General features: G+C 43.9%; 1 protein-coding gene across 1 annotated transcript in view; it reads right to left on the minus strand.

Annotated features, from left to right (window-relative positions):
* The window catches only part of LOC137294574 (uncharacterized), a 41,951-nt gene that overhangs the window by 11,313 nt on the left and 15,270 nt on the right, over positions 1–15,368 (minus strand). Inside the window, exons 10-15 of the mRNA XM_067825618.1 lie at positions 8,922–9,130; positions 7,805–7,945; positions 7,402–7,542; positions 5,704–5,923; positions 5,016–5,217; positions 4,310–4,489 (exon numbers count right to left, since the gene is read on the minus strand). Coding sequence (XP_067681719.1) covers positions 4,310–4,489; positions 5,016–5,217; positions 5,704–5,923; positions 7,402–7,542; positions 7,805–7,945; positions 8,922–9,130 — 1,093 coding nt within the window. The remainder of the gene's footprint in view (positions 1–4,309; positions 4,490–5,015; positions 5,218–5,703; positions 5,924–7,401; positions 7,543–7,804; positions 7,946–8,921; positions 9,131–15,368) is intronic.

Consider the following 15,368-nt stretch of genomic DNA (forward strand, 5'->3'; position numbering starts at 1 on the left):
GGACTTCTTGATATACCATGTGAGAGACCAAACCGGACAAAGCAACTGCTCCTCCTCATCCTCTGGTCCAATAATGGCTGTAAGGGGACGGGTTGTGAATAATCTGTCTGGTTGACCTGGCAGCTGGTTCTTTGCCAGGAAATCCAAGAGGAGGCACAAGTGTACAGCACCGAGACTGGTCTGTTCAAACCGGATCCTGGTCACATCCAGAATCTCACTCACTCTCGCCACTGTCGCTAATGCCAACAGAAACACCGTTTTCCTGGATAAATTATCAAACGATGCCCTATCCAGCGGCTCATAAGGGCGACCTCTCAGGTGTTGTAGCACAACGTTTAGGTCCCATACTGGTGGCCAGAACTTTACCTTTTGGTCCTCCAGCTTGAACACTTTTAACATAGCGACTAATTCGGGGATCTTTGAGAACTTCTTATCACCTCTGACAGCTAACACTGAATCCAGTGCTGACAGGTAGGTCAAAATAGTACTGCCCCTGAGCTGCCTTGAGCACATAAAAACTCCGCCAGGATTTGGGGTGAAGCTAACAGTGTGTCTTGCGACTTTTGGGCACAGAACTTCTCAAATGTAGCCCACTTGTCATCATACAGTGATCGAGTGGAAGCTCTGTGCGCCCGAGCAATGATCTTTGCCACTTGAGATGAGTATCCCTTGGCCCTCAAAGTCCTTTGGAAATGGTCCGGGTGCAGTGTCCAACTGTGGGGATGATGCAGCAACTGATCCCACTCTGGAAGCTGGAACGGATCTCTTTCTGTGAGGCGCACAATTCTGGGAACCACATCCTCGCTGGCCACCAGGGTGCGACCAAAAGCAGACGGATCCTCACCATGAGTTTGAGTTTCGCAGGAGGGCGTATGCGTCCAGACCTTCCCAGGACATTGACAGAGCGTTGACCGCCCAAGCTGCTGAGTCTGGTATCGCAGACATGTATACCTGAAGTTGAGTGTTGAACTTTGTGGCAAATAGGCCTATCAGCAGATGCCCATGATTCTGACACATGAGCCGAAATATCTCCAGGTGAAGCATCCACTCAGTCGGGGACGGCTTCCCTGGTCGTGAGAGCGCATCGGCTAGTATGTTTCTGCACCCTGGAATATGACGAACTCTGGCTTTGATGTTGTTTGCGTCTAGGATGCTGGCTAGGCGAAACATCTGATCCAGTAGGGACTTGGGTCTTCTTTGTCCTTTTTCTCAAAATCAGCCACACCACTGTCGTGTTGTCTGAGACAATCAGTAGTTTGGAGTGCATAGTATCGACGCTCAGTGACTTACAGCTAAAATCACTGCTTCAAGCTTGAGATTGTTGATGTGCCAGCTTGCTTCTGTGTCGGACCAGAGCCCCGAGGTTGTTCGATCACTTACCTGCGCACCCCATCCCTGGAGCGATGCATCGACAAATTATTTATGATTGCACAAACTTGGTCAAACAAACTCCGTTGCAGATGAACGACTTGATCGTCCAACAGCGCAGGTATTGGTACAGATGTACCGGAAGCAACAGGTGCATCGTCTGCCTGTACATATGGGAGGAGGTACCTCTGTAACGGACGTAGCATCAGATGCCCCCTGCATGTTAAGTCCTGTGCCGACGTCACACGGCCCAACAGAGACTGTCACTCTCTGAGGAGGCCCCCGATAAACACCAACTCGTGCGTGGGCTGTAAATGTGACTTTTCCCGGTTGATCATCCACCCTAACTATTCTAGGAGACGGATGGCAAAGTCTAACTGTCTGCATAGCAACTGAGGTTCGAACTGGTTGAGCAGACAGTCGTCTGTATATGGGTCAAACTCGATCTGTCTGAGATGAACGACTGATGGGTGTCGTGATTCTGGCAAATAGCCACGTGGCCGTGGAAATGCCAAAGGCAGCACTCGCCACTGGTAATGTCGACCATTGAATACAAACCTCAGAAATTTCCTGTGAGCCGGGTAGATGCAGGTAAGCATCCTGTATGTCAAGACTGCACAGCCACGTTGCAGGGGTCAACTTGAGGCGCAGAGATGCAGAGGCTCCATCAATTAACGGTCATTGAACGCTGCCATGTTGTGAATCATGCGAAGTTTGTCAGAGTCTTTCTTGTGAATGAGGAAGACCGGAGTGTAGCACCCTGGCGAAAGGTGTGGGCCCAGTACTTCCTCGAAGGCACATTTCCCTAACAACACTTTGATGTTGTCCCGCGACCTCTTGTAAAGGCAGATCTGATGGAAGCTCTCGTTGGGATGTCTCTTGCCTCTGCCGCGCGTTCCCGTTTTATCATGAAAAGGCAGATGAGAGGGATTTAAATGCTGACAAAGATACCTCTGTGTTTGTTAATTCGGCATGATCCTTGTACACCTCTGGAATGGCATTCCCGAAGAGGGCTTGTAAGGAGAAAGGAGTTCTAATCAGACGCCGTTTAAACTCTTCCTGCCATGAACACGCATCCAAAAATCCCATCCTGCGCACGACTGTCGTCATTGCCTGCACTGTCCGGACATGTCCTAATAGGTCATGTAACACTTCGCTTTGCCAAAGGAATAGTGATGACAGATGTTCCAATCGTGACTCGTTAGATTCCGTTAAGTCCACAGTCGCCGCTGAAGTAGCTGATGATAATGCTGATACAGGTATTAGGATGTGTCACAACTCTGAGTCAATTGCTTGTAACTTGGAGTCCTGAACCTTATAAGAGGTGGAGGAAGATAGTCTTTTAATGGCTTCGTCCACCACTGCCCCGGAATCCACAAAATCCAGACTATGCACCTTGTAGCCTTGTTTCTCTGACTTGGGCGCTCTGATTGTAGCATTCGAAGATAGCTTGGCAAAGTCATTATTCAATGAAGAAATGGCGTCAGCCACCATAGGATGTGGCAGAATCATAAGTTCGGGTTCCACCCTAATAGCCCTGGCGCTGTCGACTCCTGACTACGGGAAGGGGCACTCCGGGAGCCTATCAGCTATCCAATCATAAATAGAGGACAATGGCAGGTACAATCAGGATTGGGATGCGCCCACAGGCATCGGAGCTGGCAAATGGATGTGCTCCTCCCTCTGTCTGTTCTTGAGAAGCGCCTGGCGTCACCAATGCGGCAGGTATAAGAAGCGCTCTTAAAATCCGTTGCCCCTCCGGGAGTGTAAGAGCGTCAGGTCTTTTCAAGTCTACCCAACCTCCCGGCTGGGTGGTAGGCGTCGGCGTCGGCGTCGGCGTCGGCACAGGCGTCAGCGTCGGTATTGGTATCAGTGTCGGAATCGGCGTTGGCATCCGGAGTGCTGAATGATTCTGATTCAGTGATGCCTCCACTCGAGCAGCAGTGTCTAACGCCGCTCCAGGTATCTCCAATGTAGACTGAATCTCCCATGTACATGGAAGAGATAACCTTGAACCAGACGAGGATGCAAGAGACCAAGACATTTTTCTTAATTTGTGTCTTCCTCTTCCTCACTACCACCAAGTATGCCTTGAATTCCGGAATAGATAGTCTCGAGCTCACTGCACAACGCTGCAGGAGGGAGCAGGACACAGTAGCACAGTCCAGGCACTACGGGTGCGGGTCCTTGCCGGACTTTAAGCCTTTACAAACTTCACAAAAGTGGTGTGTCATACACAACAACTGTAATAAACTGAAATAACAGTGTGATAATAAGGGTAGAAGAAAAAACACCCCTTACCCCATAATGGACTGCTCCACTCCCAGTGCAACAGCATGCTTGCAATAGACAAGTGACATAGCTGCCACTTTGAAAGGAACAGAAAATTTACACTAAATATCGCACTAAGTAATACAAAACTTAGATACAGTGGACATAATTATCAGAAGCAGCAGTCCACTAACAAATGAAACCGATCCAGTGACAAATTACCAAGGCAACAACGAAAATAGGAGACACGCTACCGTGCCTCGTACGAGGTAGCCGACAAATGTACAATAACATAAATATACGTTAAAATCGACACAAGGATTGAAAAATATACATACCACACACAAAACCCCTGAAAGGAATCAGTGTAAAGGCGTTGAAAAGTGAAACTTTATTAGTTCTGAAAAAAATCTTTTGCAACCAAAACACGTCTACATCAGACGATGCTTGAAGTAAAAGTCAAGTTCACGTGGAGTCTGTGCACATGCACAGTGGGGAGATCCAGATACTTCCATATCATGACAGTCATCGATTGCGAGGTAGCCATTCAAGATTGAATAGCAATTCAACTCCATCAGGTCTCTACTAAGCGAAGTTTGAGGTAATATGCTATGGACCTATGGTAAGGCAAGTAAAAAATTTACTGTTCCAACCTTGTGTGAAGACTTACCTCCCCTGGCTGGGGTATTAGCAGCTCCTCGGCCCCGAGCTGCAGGTGCCCCTCGACCTGCTGCACCACCCCTGGCTCCACCTCTTGCACCTGCAGCTGCAGGCTTAGCTTCAGTTTTGGCTTCTGCTGCCTTCTTCTTTTCTTCCTCTGCCTTCAGCTTCTCCTGCCACCATTGCTGACCTGTTACCATGGTGACATTGAGATTTTAAAATTTTTTGATAACTTGATAACAGATAACAAAGTACATTTATAACAAACTACAATCAGTGGTCAAAATGTCTCTACATTCATGTAGACCGAAGACTATTTCTTGTTGCAGGAGAGTCTCTTGTGAAAAAGTAAGTAACATATTAGAATCGACAGAACTGCCAAGTATAAGCTCAAGCAATTCTATCATATTGTCATGGATATGTTCCTTCACTCTGAAGGTGTGGCTTTGAAACCCAGATGGGACTCGATCCAACAAAAGCACCAGAAACCTGTACTTTAATGAGAAAGTGTGAACTCACTAAATGGCAATGTGTATTCATAAATTGTATGGTACCAATATCTTGTCCAATGAAGCATGTTTTGGAATTATTTAGAATGAGCACAAAATAGACACTAATCAAACATCAGACATCTTCCACTGAAAAGTGCACAGTTTTCACGTATCATGATAATAAAACATTATAACTTTGTTTGTTTTCATTAATTTCATCTTTACCCGTCAACATTTCCCCTGGCTCCCCTGAAGCGGGTTTCCCCTCCAGTTCCATGCAGGACTTGAATGAAGCTTTGGCGTCCTCCAGCAGCTTACTGGCACCTTCTCCTGGGGGGCTGTTCTCGAACTTGGCAAACTGTGCTGCCCCAAGTATGTAGAGGGCAGGGCTGCTACAGGGCTGGATCTGTACCAGTTGCTGGCATGTCTACAGTGCAAGTACAAGATAATGAGAAGCATTCATAATCCCCTAGCTCTTACCAGTAAATAAATATGAGCAAGGAAATGAAATTTTCTTAAATGTTAAAGTCAGTAATATTCCTGTAATGACAAAGTGACTGTAGTGACATGCATTTGGAGGTTTAAGACTGCGATCAACAATTTTCAAGCTACATGACACTGGTCTGTGAATAATTGAGTATGGACTAGACATTCCAGTGATCAACAGCATGATTATTGATCTATGCATCTGGGACATGAAGTATCTGTCAAGTCAACAGCCTGACCTGATCACTTGATCACATTAGCCACCTCTTACGACAAGCTTGATGTGTCAACCAAGTCAATAAGCCTGACTTGACCACCTATTCCCATTAGCCAGCTCTTAAGAGGATTATATAAAAAACAACATAATGAGAAAAAGATTTACAATATGATTCAACTTATCAAAAACTTTTCAAATATAAACATTTACCCTTTCCTGAAGATTGAGCAGCTCTGAATTCTGGGGGATGGTGGAGTGCACAATGAGAGCCGACAGCCTCTCACAGCGCTGGGCGATGACACTCTCCTCTCCACTCTGACTGGCTGCCTGGAGGAGGTGGGAGTGAGCGTCCAGGAGGACCCATTCCACCTGTTTGTAGGTGTCTCCTCGACAGAGAGTTGGGAGAACTTGTGATGACAGAAGGGCAGCACTGAAATGGGGAGATCACAATCAGACACAACAAGAGTCATCAGAAGATGACATATCCCCCCCCCGGACTCCACATATTTGAAAGGACAAATCATCTGACAGTTACTTGATGTTTTCTTAGAATATGTCTGAATCGTTTCCATGGAAGTCATGAAAAATATAAATGCCATATATTTGTAAACAGCAAAAGGCACCACTTCTAGATCTGTCTCATATATCTGCCAAGATCTGTTGAAAGATATCAAATGGTTTTCCAACTGTGCTCTGGAAATGAAGCCTATCCCTCCATTTTGTCTGTCAGAATTGTATCCATGGAAACAAGGAAAAATAAAAATGTCAAAACATTGTAAATAGCAAAAGGTACCACTTTGTGGTCTGCTTCAAATATCTGCCAAGTTTTGCTGTAAGATATTGAATAGTTTTCGAGTTATGCTCCTGAAACAAAGCCCATCCCTTAACTTTGAGACTAAGTCAGAATTGTTTCCATTGAAACTGGGAAAATGATAAATCACAAAAATCTGTAAATAGCAAAAGGCACCACTTTAGGTTCTCCACTACATATCTGCCAAGTTTTGCAGAAAGATAATTAGAAGTTTTTGAGTTGCGCTCCAGAAACGCAACCCATCCCTTCAAGTCCGATATGTTTCCATGGAAACCCAGAAAATTATTTACCACAAAAATCAGTAAATAGCAAAAGGCACCACGCTTGGGTCTGCCACATATATCTACCAAGTTTTGCTGACAGATATTAAGAACTTTTTGACATGTGATCCGGAAAACGAAACACACCTCTCACTTTTGAGACAAAGTCTGAATCATTTCCATGGAAACCGAGAAAATAATATAACACAAAATGTATGTACCAAAACTTTAGGTTCTGGGTGATGTATGTAACAAGCTTTGCAGAAAAATGTTGAATGGTTTTGAGTTCTGCTCCGGAAACAAAATGATTGCGGACAGACGGATGGACTGACAAGGCATCGACTATATCCCCCCGCATTACATGCCTGGGGGATTAAAAAGGACATGATTGCCATGTTTGTATCACTGTAAATGGGATATTTCCGTTGGTTTTTAATTTATGCACAAAATAACTGCCTTTTGTTCATGCTAAATTTCAATCTCAAACTGAAACAACAGAGCTCCATACAAGAATGCCAACAATCCAAACCCTGTGCAGAATAATTAGCTTCAATCTACACAATTTGGATACAATGACATGTCTAACTTGGATCTTCATAGGCTACTAGTTAGTTTTAATTTCTCTTCTTTGAGGAGAAAGGCATATGGTTGGTTGAACCACAGTGTAATCATTTTGACATACTCTATAAGCAAAAAAATACAAAAACAATTGAACTTCTTTAACCACATTGAATGATGGTGTATAAGTAAAGCAAATTTAATCCTCCTATACATCACATTTAAACGAAACTTCTGAAATTCATTGAATATTCCTCTTAATTAGATTCAAGATCTTACTTATGGAACACGTCTTGTGCTGAGAGACTGTCCTTCACATCTGGGTTGACAGCGAGGAGGCGGCCCAACTGAATCAAGGCTCGTAGCAGATGGACATTGGTAAGTCGGATGAGATTCTCTGCATGAAGGCTGTTCAACACTCTGTAAATGAAATTTAAAGTGCCAGTGAACAGGTGAACACAGAACAGAGGTAAGTTAAAGTATCAATCATAATGGTAAAATCCTGAACAGTGTGCTTCTATCTATATATTAGGTCATCTCTTGTTTTCCTAGAAGAGGTTTTGTCTTTTGTTAGTAAAACCTTTCCCTCTGGTTTTACTTTGTCTACCAAAACCGAGAAGTGTTTTCTCCTATCCTTAACGTGTAAAAGGAGAATGTCTCATATTTCTCAGCTATTACTCACATATATTCCTCATATGACATGGCAAACTTTGAGTTTTCTGTGAGCAGTGTCTCCATGGCCTCCTGTAGGTATGTGATAGCCTCCTTGGCACGAGAACCTGGACCGCCCTTCTGTAGTGCCAGCGCCAGACCCAAGTAGATCCTGAAAATAACAACAAGTTGTGACTAAATGAATCACAATTAAATTGAATGAATTCTGGTGACTGAATTATGATAATGTTTTTAATGATTAAGAGTAATTAGTGAACCAGTCCTGAATATGAAGAAATTTTCCCCGCAAAGAGGCTGATATTAGTCACCATGGTTCAACAGTGATAGAAACTATCAATACACACAGGGTTCACTCTCATACATTCTGCATTGAATAATGTTTATTGTTTGGGCTTGGTTTTATTCTTTGATGATTCTGGACAGTTTGATTCAGATCAGAGGGAAGCAAGCCTTCCTGGTTTACACTGTAGTAGGTGACACAACTATCAGCTCCTGGGCTGAGAGTGTGTTTGAAAGTTAATGATAGGGCTATAGAGGATACTAAATGACCTTCCGTGTAATACCATTTTTATTAAACGAGTTAATGATTTGGTATCAAACAAGCAAAAGCGAGTTTGATACTAAACCTTTAACGAGTTTAATAAAAATGGTATTTCAAGGCAGCGAGTTGAGTATTCTGTTTATGACTAGCCAACATAAATTGACAGAAACTGCAGTGAAATTGCCAACAGTGTGAGGACTCTCAGCTTTCGGGCAGGTCAAGCAAGGTCTAGTAAAATTGTGACAGCGACATTAGCACTGTGACTTCACAACTTTGAACTATTTTGACGTCATACATCAAGCAGTATTACACTAGTGTAATATTGCTGTAAAAATATTCACTGCTGTATCTTCAATGGCTGAGTAATAATATCAGTTTCTAGCCATGCCAAAGATGAGTTGTCTCCCTCGGTCACTTGCACAGTGACTGTGCAATAATGTGATTCTAATCTTTAGCAACTTTTCAAACACTTTTCAAATGTTCAAAAACATTTACCTAATATGACCTGCAATCCAAATTAAAGATATCATGACAGGTATATTTATGACACATATCATTATGACTAAAATATCAAAAGCAACCTTACCTTGCCAACTGATGCTTTGCGTTCCAGTTGAGTGTGACTTCAAGACGTTTGACAGCATCTTCGTAGTTTCCCTGCACGACTAGCAGCCTACCCACATGGAAGTTCAACATAGCCTTAGTGTCGTCCAGGGTCAAGGCATCCATATATTTCATGTAGGCCTGGCCGAGAGGATTTCCGTCATTCTCTGCCTTCAGAGCAGCAGCTCCTTCCTGGGGATATAAATATATTTATCTTACCTCACACATAAATGTCGTTTTCTGATTGGCTAAGCATTCTTCTGTTATTTTCAATATACCCCACTTTCAAGTGAAGTACATTTCAATGTACCATCCCAGCTAACACGCGACGTTCCCACAACGTTATGTTTACGTCAGGGTTTGGTTACGTCGGGAAATGACGTAACTAGGACGTTATTAGAACGTCCTAGGATAACGTCATATCACAACCTTGCCACAACGTTACACATTACGTTCTCGCTACGTCCTTGCAACGTATTTTTCATACTTTGGTGTAACGTACTTGTAACGTTGTCAGGACGTTTGTTTCATATATTTTGTTTACTTGACCTGTTAGAAGGTGTTTGTATTTGCAGTTGACCATCTAATTATTTATCAAGACGATATTGAATCTAGGACAACTTTTGAATAAATTTGTTTTGTTTGCTTTGTTAAATGCGTTCAACTGAAGCAAATATATAACTTCACGTTTGAAGGTTATAAGAATGTCATTTACAGACGTTGTCACAACGTTACGGTTTACGTAACCAGGACGTCCTAACAGCGTGTATTTCAGACCAAGGTGCAACGTTCGTATAACGTTGTGAGGACGTTCTGTCCACGGCTTGCCAGCACTGACACATTGGAACATCGTTACATCTTATTCTCCTCATCCCGGAGCTTACTTGATGGAATATCATATTTAACAGGATCGAAGCATGTGATATTTTCTTTTTAAATTACCATATAGATCTATCTCTTCAGTATATAATGAAGTTTATTCATAGTTTTTACCTTATTTTTGTTTCATACAATTTATTATTATATTATACACTCATTGTTGTGCTCTTGACTTCACTCATTTCAGGGAAGTTATGAAACATGTTTCCTTCTAGATGTTTTAACCCACAAGATGCAAATTGAGGCACATTGCACATGACTTCTTCATGTGACGTCATTGCCTGTGCGAGCACTTTCCCGCTCCCTGACATCACACTTCTCGCGCGGCTGCCAGTCCTACATGTACAGGGTTCTGTGTCTGTTCCTCACTTTTAAAACGGGCTCATCGCCATAACAGTGAGTATTTTGCTTATTGTTTTGTTTAGATTAGTAAATTATATGTATTAATTCAGAACGTACTCATTAAGAATAATGAAACTGACTCTTGATTAGATCTATTTACTTGTCCTACTTTTTGCACAAATCCGAAATTCACAGCGTCATCTGATATATTTTTTTGAACTGTAAAAATCGGATAATTACTCGGAGTTCTGAATTTCTAAATAGCATGTTAATGCTCACTGACACCAGTTTTGCACGAAATCACCAGTGATAATTCTGAAACTTTGCCGATGAACCTAGAATCGGCTGGGATGTTTTCGAAAATACATGCTAACACTAAGTGCTTTTAAAATTTCCGCCATTTTGGATACTGAGTAGTGTTTACATACCATATCGTACGTGGATTCAGGGTTAGCGATTTTATTCTTTGAGTGTTTCTGTTTGTTTGAATAATGTTTACATAAATATTGTCATATTGAGTGTAGTATACCACATCTGAAACCGTTACTTGTTAGACAAGTGTTAATAAACATAGGCATAACTGTCGCATGCTCCAAGGCTGTACGGAGGGCTAGGCCCATGGATGTAATTCTATCCTTCAAACAGGGACGTCTGGATAAGAGGACATTTCTGCCTTGTGAAATACCATTCCCCTCCCTCTCCCCACCCACGTGGTTATCTTTTCTCATACGCTTCTCTTGCCATATAGTCCGAAAATTTACTAGGGTTATGATATGATGATGGTTGATAGATGAATATACGATCACTAACACTGAAATATCGATATTTATTAGGGAAATAATCTATCTACGGTAAAGACATTTCACTGCTCACACTATTATAACAAAACAGGCAAAATATGTATATAAGGTGCACATCTATTATAGCGTTAACCCCCTGGATGTCACAGGGACACATGTCATTCCTCTTGAATCTTCACTTTGAAATCCAATAACATTCTAAATATATCACAAATGTGCTTCACAGTTGTGAATTCTGTGGGAAATTTCCCATTTCTTCATACCATGCACTATTGCTTAACCCCTCAAAACTGGCTTCATCGTAAATGTTGCTTTTCGCGATTCGTTATTTGCTGTATGTTTTGAAATGCGAAAATCGGATAATTACTGGCAGTATTGAATTTCAAAAATAACATATCACTAATATCAAGTTTTCATGAAACCAGTAATGATAATTCTGAAACGTTGCTGCTGAACCCAGAATCAGTTGGGATGTTTTCGAAAACACACTTACATAAACGCCAAAATCCGCTCTCCGCCATATTGGATAGATCTAGTGTTTACAAAATCACGTTTCACTAAGGTCGGTATTGAGACGCCTATTTCATCACATATATTCCATTGTCAGCTGCCACAAATGCATCATTGATTTCCCCATATATCTTAGAATCAAATTACAAATGGGCTTTCTTACCAATACCAAGGGTCTGGATAAAACGAAATGAAAGATACTGGGCATGAAAAGGAACGCTGTGCTCGAAAGACTACGCTTGTTTGAAATGAAAACAAAGAAAAAATCCGATTCTACACCACGTAGCATTTTCGGAAATTTTCAGACATCTACCCGTCTAATCATTGCTTACAATGGCTCAATACACTTTGAATATTCAGGGAAAGAGTGTCGTAGCAGGAAATGGCAAGTTAAAAATAGATACGATGCAATCATTTGATCATTCATATAAAAAACTGTCCTGTCAGTGCAGCGTGACACCATGACTGACGCAAAATCACGCAGAACGACTGTGGTAATTATCGGCATTTCTGGCTTCTTCCGTCATTTACAATGTAAACGATAAAAACATATTATTAAAATCTAAATATTTTAGATATTTAAATACTTACCTTACCATAGGTCTTATGCATATTACCTCTAGCTTCGCTAAACGAGATCAGACAGTCGTTGATTCGCCATCCCCTCGATGGCTACCTCATGTAATCTACGAATGTAGTCACGTAAGAGCGCAGAATCCAAAATTCACTTTTACCGTCAACCGGAAGGTCCGAAGAGTCCAAAGTGGGGAGGAGCATCCAGCGTTGGGAGGGAGTCACCGCCCTATGGTAAGGTAAGTATTTAAATATCTAAAATATTTAGATTTTAATAAATTTTTAACTTACCTTACCATAGGTCTTATGCATATGGCTTCGACAGATGGATGGTGGTGTGGACTCCAGAGGACCATCCCTCAGCAAACAGTGCACATGCATCAGGAGAACTCGGGAAAGCCAATGTCAACGGTCTCAGGATAATACCTGGAACAGGACAAAGAGCAACCCAATAGAACTCCAAAGAAAAACCGACGCACCCTGGGGGTGAGGTTAATCTTAAGACCAAAGGTAAGTAGAAGTGTAGTTACCTAATGGGCGGATGGTCGGGTAAGTTGCTGAGCAACCACCAATGGACCAAATGACTGTAATCCCTCCACGTCTTCAACTGCCAAGTCCCTCAAGTAGTGGGATGCGAAGACAGTTGATGACCTCCAGAAACAGCCCTCCATGATCTGCGGTACTGTGCTGTTCCGATGGAGGGCCATCGTAGACGCCAAGGCCCTGATCTCGTGCGGGTTACTTGCTACCGGATGAGGCAGGTGCTTGTCGTCATAGGCCGCCAGGATAGTCGATCTGAGCCAGAGGGCAATAGTATTTCTGTTTACTTCACCTTTGCAGGACACGGCAAAGGGAATGAATAACCTTTTGCGGGATCGTCTCCTAGAGGCTGACCTTTTAATATAGCATCTGAGAGCCCTGACTGGACATAGCAGCTCCTCCTCCAAGTCATGATGACCCAAGATCGTAGACAAAGGAGGGATGGAGAATAACCTGTTAGGCTGCCCGGGAAGCTGGTTCTTAGCCACAAAATCCCAAAGCAAACCCAAATGAGCACGTCCGTGTCTTGACTGTTCAAATCGGATCTGAGTAACGTCAAGAGCATGGATCTCGCTGACTCTAGCCGCTGTTGCCAATGATAGTAAGAAAGCCGTCTTCTTGGAAAGATGTTCAAAGGAGGCTTCTTCTAATGGCTCGTACGGCGGCCCTCTGAGATGTTGAAGGACAACATTAAGATCCCAAGCTGGAGGACGAAACTTGGCCTTCTGGTCTTCCAGCTTGAAAGCTTTGAGAAGCGCAATAAGTTCCGGTATCTTGGAGATCTGTGAATCTGACTTGATAGCAAGGACAGAATTCAAAGCTGACAAATAGGTGCCTAAGGTACTGCCTTTGAGATGTCTAGAGTTCCGTAGGTAGAGAAGGAACTGTGCCACAAACTGAGGAGATGCTGCCATGGGATCTTGAGATCTTCGTGCGCAAAAATTCTCAAAAGAGCGCCATTTGTCGTCATATAAAGAACGGGTAGAAACTCTATGCGCGCGAGCTATAACGTTCGCCACGTGCGCAGAGTAGCCCTTAGCCTTTAATGATCTCTGCAGATGACCCATGCGTGAAGATGGAATCGCCGTGGATCCGGATGCAGCTGTCGACTGTGTGGATGTCGAAGCAGATGCAACCACTCTGGAAGTTTGTAAGGGTCTCCGCTGGCGAGCCGTCGAAGATCGGGAAACCACGATCTGGCTGGCCACCAAGGTGCGACCAAAAGCAGTCGGAGGTTCTGCGTCAGTCTGATCTTGGCGATTACATCCGAGAGAAGAATTGGAGGAGGGAACGCATATGCGTCCAGTCCTTCCCATGATAGAGACATCGCGTCGACTGCCCACGCCTGTGGATCCGGCACGGGAGATACGTACGTTGGTAACTGGTGATTGAAACTGGTGGCAAAAAGATCTACCAGTGGTCTCCCGAGTTGCCAGCAAATCTGGCGAAATGCGTCCGGATGAAGCATCCACTCCGTCGGGGATGGTTTGCCGGGGCGCGACAGGGCGTCTGCCAGAATGTTTTTGCAGCCGGGAATGTGACGAGCCGCGATCACGATGCCGTTGCTGTCTACCAGATCCGCTAACAGGAACATCTGGTCCAGAAGTTGTTTGGACCTGGTTGTACCCTGATTGTGAATCACCCACACGACCATGGAATTGTCGGACGCTACCAGGAGTCTGGAGTCTGTTAGGACCGGTAGCCAGTGGCGAACCGCTAGGATGACTGCTTGCATCTCCAGGCTGTTGATATGCCACTCCTTTTCGGCGTCTGACCACAGCCCTGAGGTTGTCTGGCCGTTCAAATGAGCACCCCATCCCAAGAGGGATGCGTCTACAAACAATTCATGGTCGTGGTTGAAGTTTGTCAAACAAACACCGGCGCAGACGTTCCACTCTACCGTCCACCACCTGAGGTACTGATGCAGGTGCGGGGGTAGAAGAAATGACGACTGGAGGTCGTTCTCTCGAATGAATGGTAATAGGAACCTCTGTAGTGGGCGCAGCATAAGCCGTCCTCTGAGGGTGAGGTCCTGCGCCGACGTCAACAAGCCCAACAGAGACTGCCATTCTCTGAGGGTGAGAGGTAGGGACAGAGCTCGATCCGTAAAGGCGAGAATCTTCTGCCATCGATCGGGAGGGACCCTGACTAGATTGAGCCGAGTCAGGAACAACCCCCCAATGAACGTTAACTCCTGCGTTGGTTTCAGTTGCGACTTCTCGAAATTGATAATCCATCCCAACTGTTGAAGTAGGCGTGTGGAGAAGTCCAGTTGTTTGCGTAGCAACTGAGGATTGCAGTGATTTAGAAAACAATCGTCGATGTAAGGATCGAAGTCTATCCCCCGGAGGTGCAGAAACCGGGTGACAGGCAGTGTGACCCGAGTGAAAAGCCACGGGGCCGTAGAAATTCCAAACGGCAGCACTCGCCACTGGTAGTGTACTCCGTTGAATATGAAACGCAGGAACTTCCTGTGGCGTGGGAATAAAGGAACGTGCAGGTAAGCATCCTGTAAATCTAGGCTGGCCATCCAAGCTCCGGGTGACAATTTGGCTCGGATCTGATCCAGTGATGTCATTCGGAAATGCGGGGGCTCGGCTAAATACAGGTTGTTGAAAGTCGCCATGTTGTGAATCATCCGCATTTTGGTGGAACCTTTCTTGGGTATCAGGAAGATGGGTGAATAGAACCCCGGGGAGAGATGGGGTTCTGACACTATCTCTATAGCATGTTTTGTTAATAAAATCTTGATGTTTTCTAGGATAAGTACCTGTTGATCTATTGAG

The sequence above is a fragment of the Haliotis asinina genome, chromosome 8 (assembly GCF_037392515.1).
Source record: "Haliotis asinina isolate JCU_RB_2024 chromosome 8, JCU_Hal_asi_v2, whole genome shotgun sequence".
Lineage (NCBI taxonomy): Eukaryota > Metazoa > Mollusca > Gastropoda > Lepetellida > Haliotidae > Haliotis > Haliotis asinina.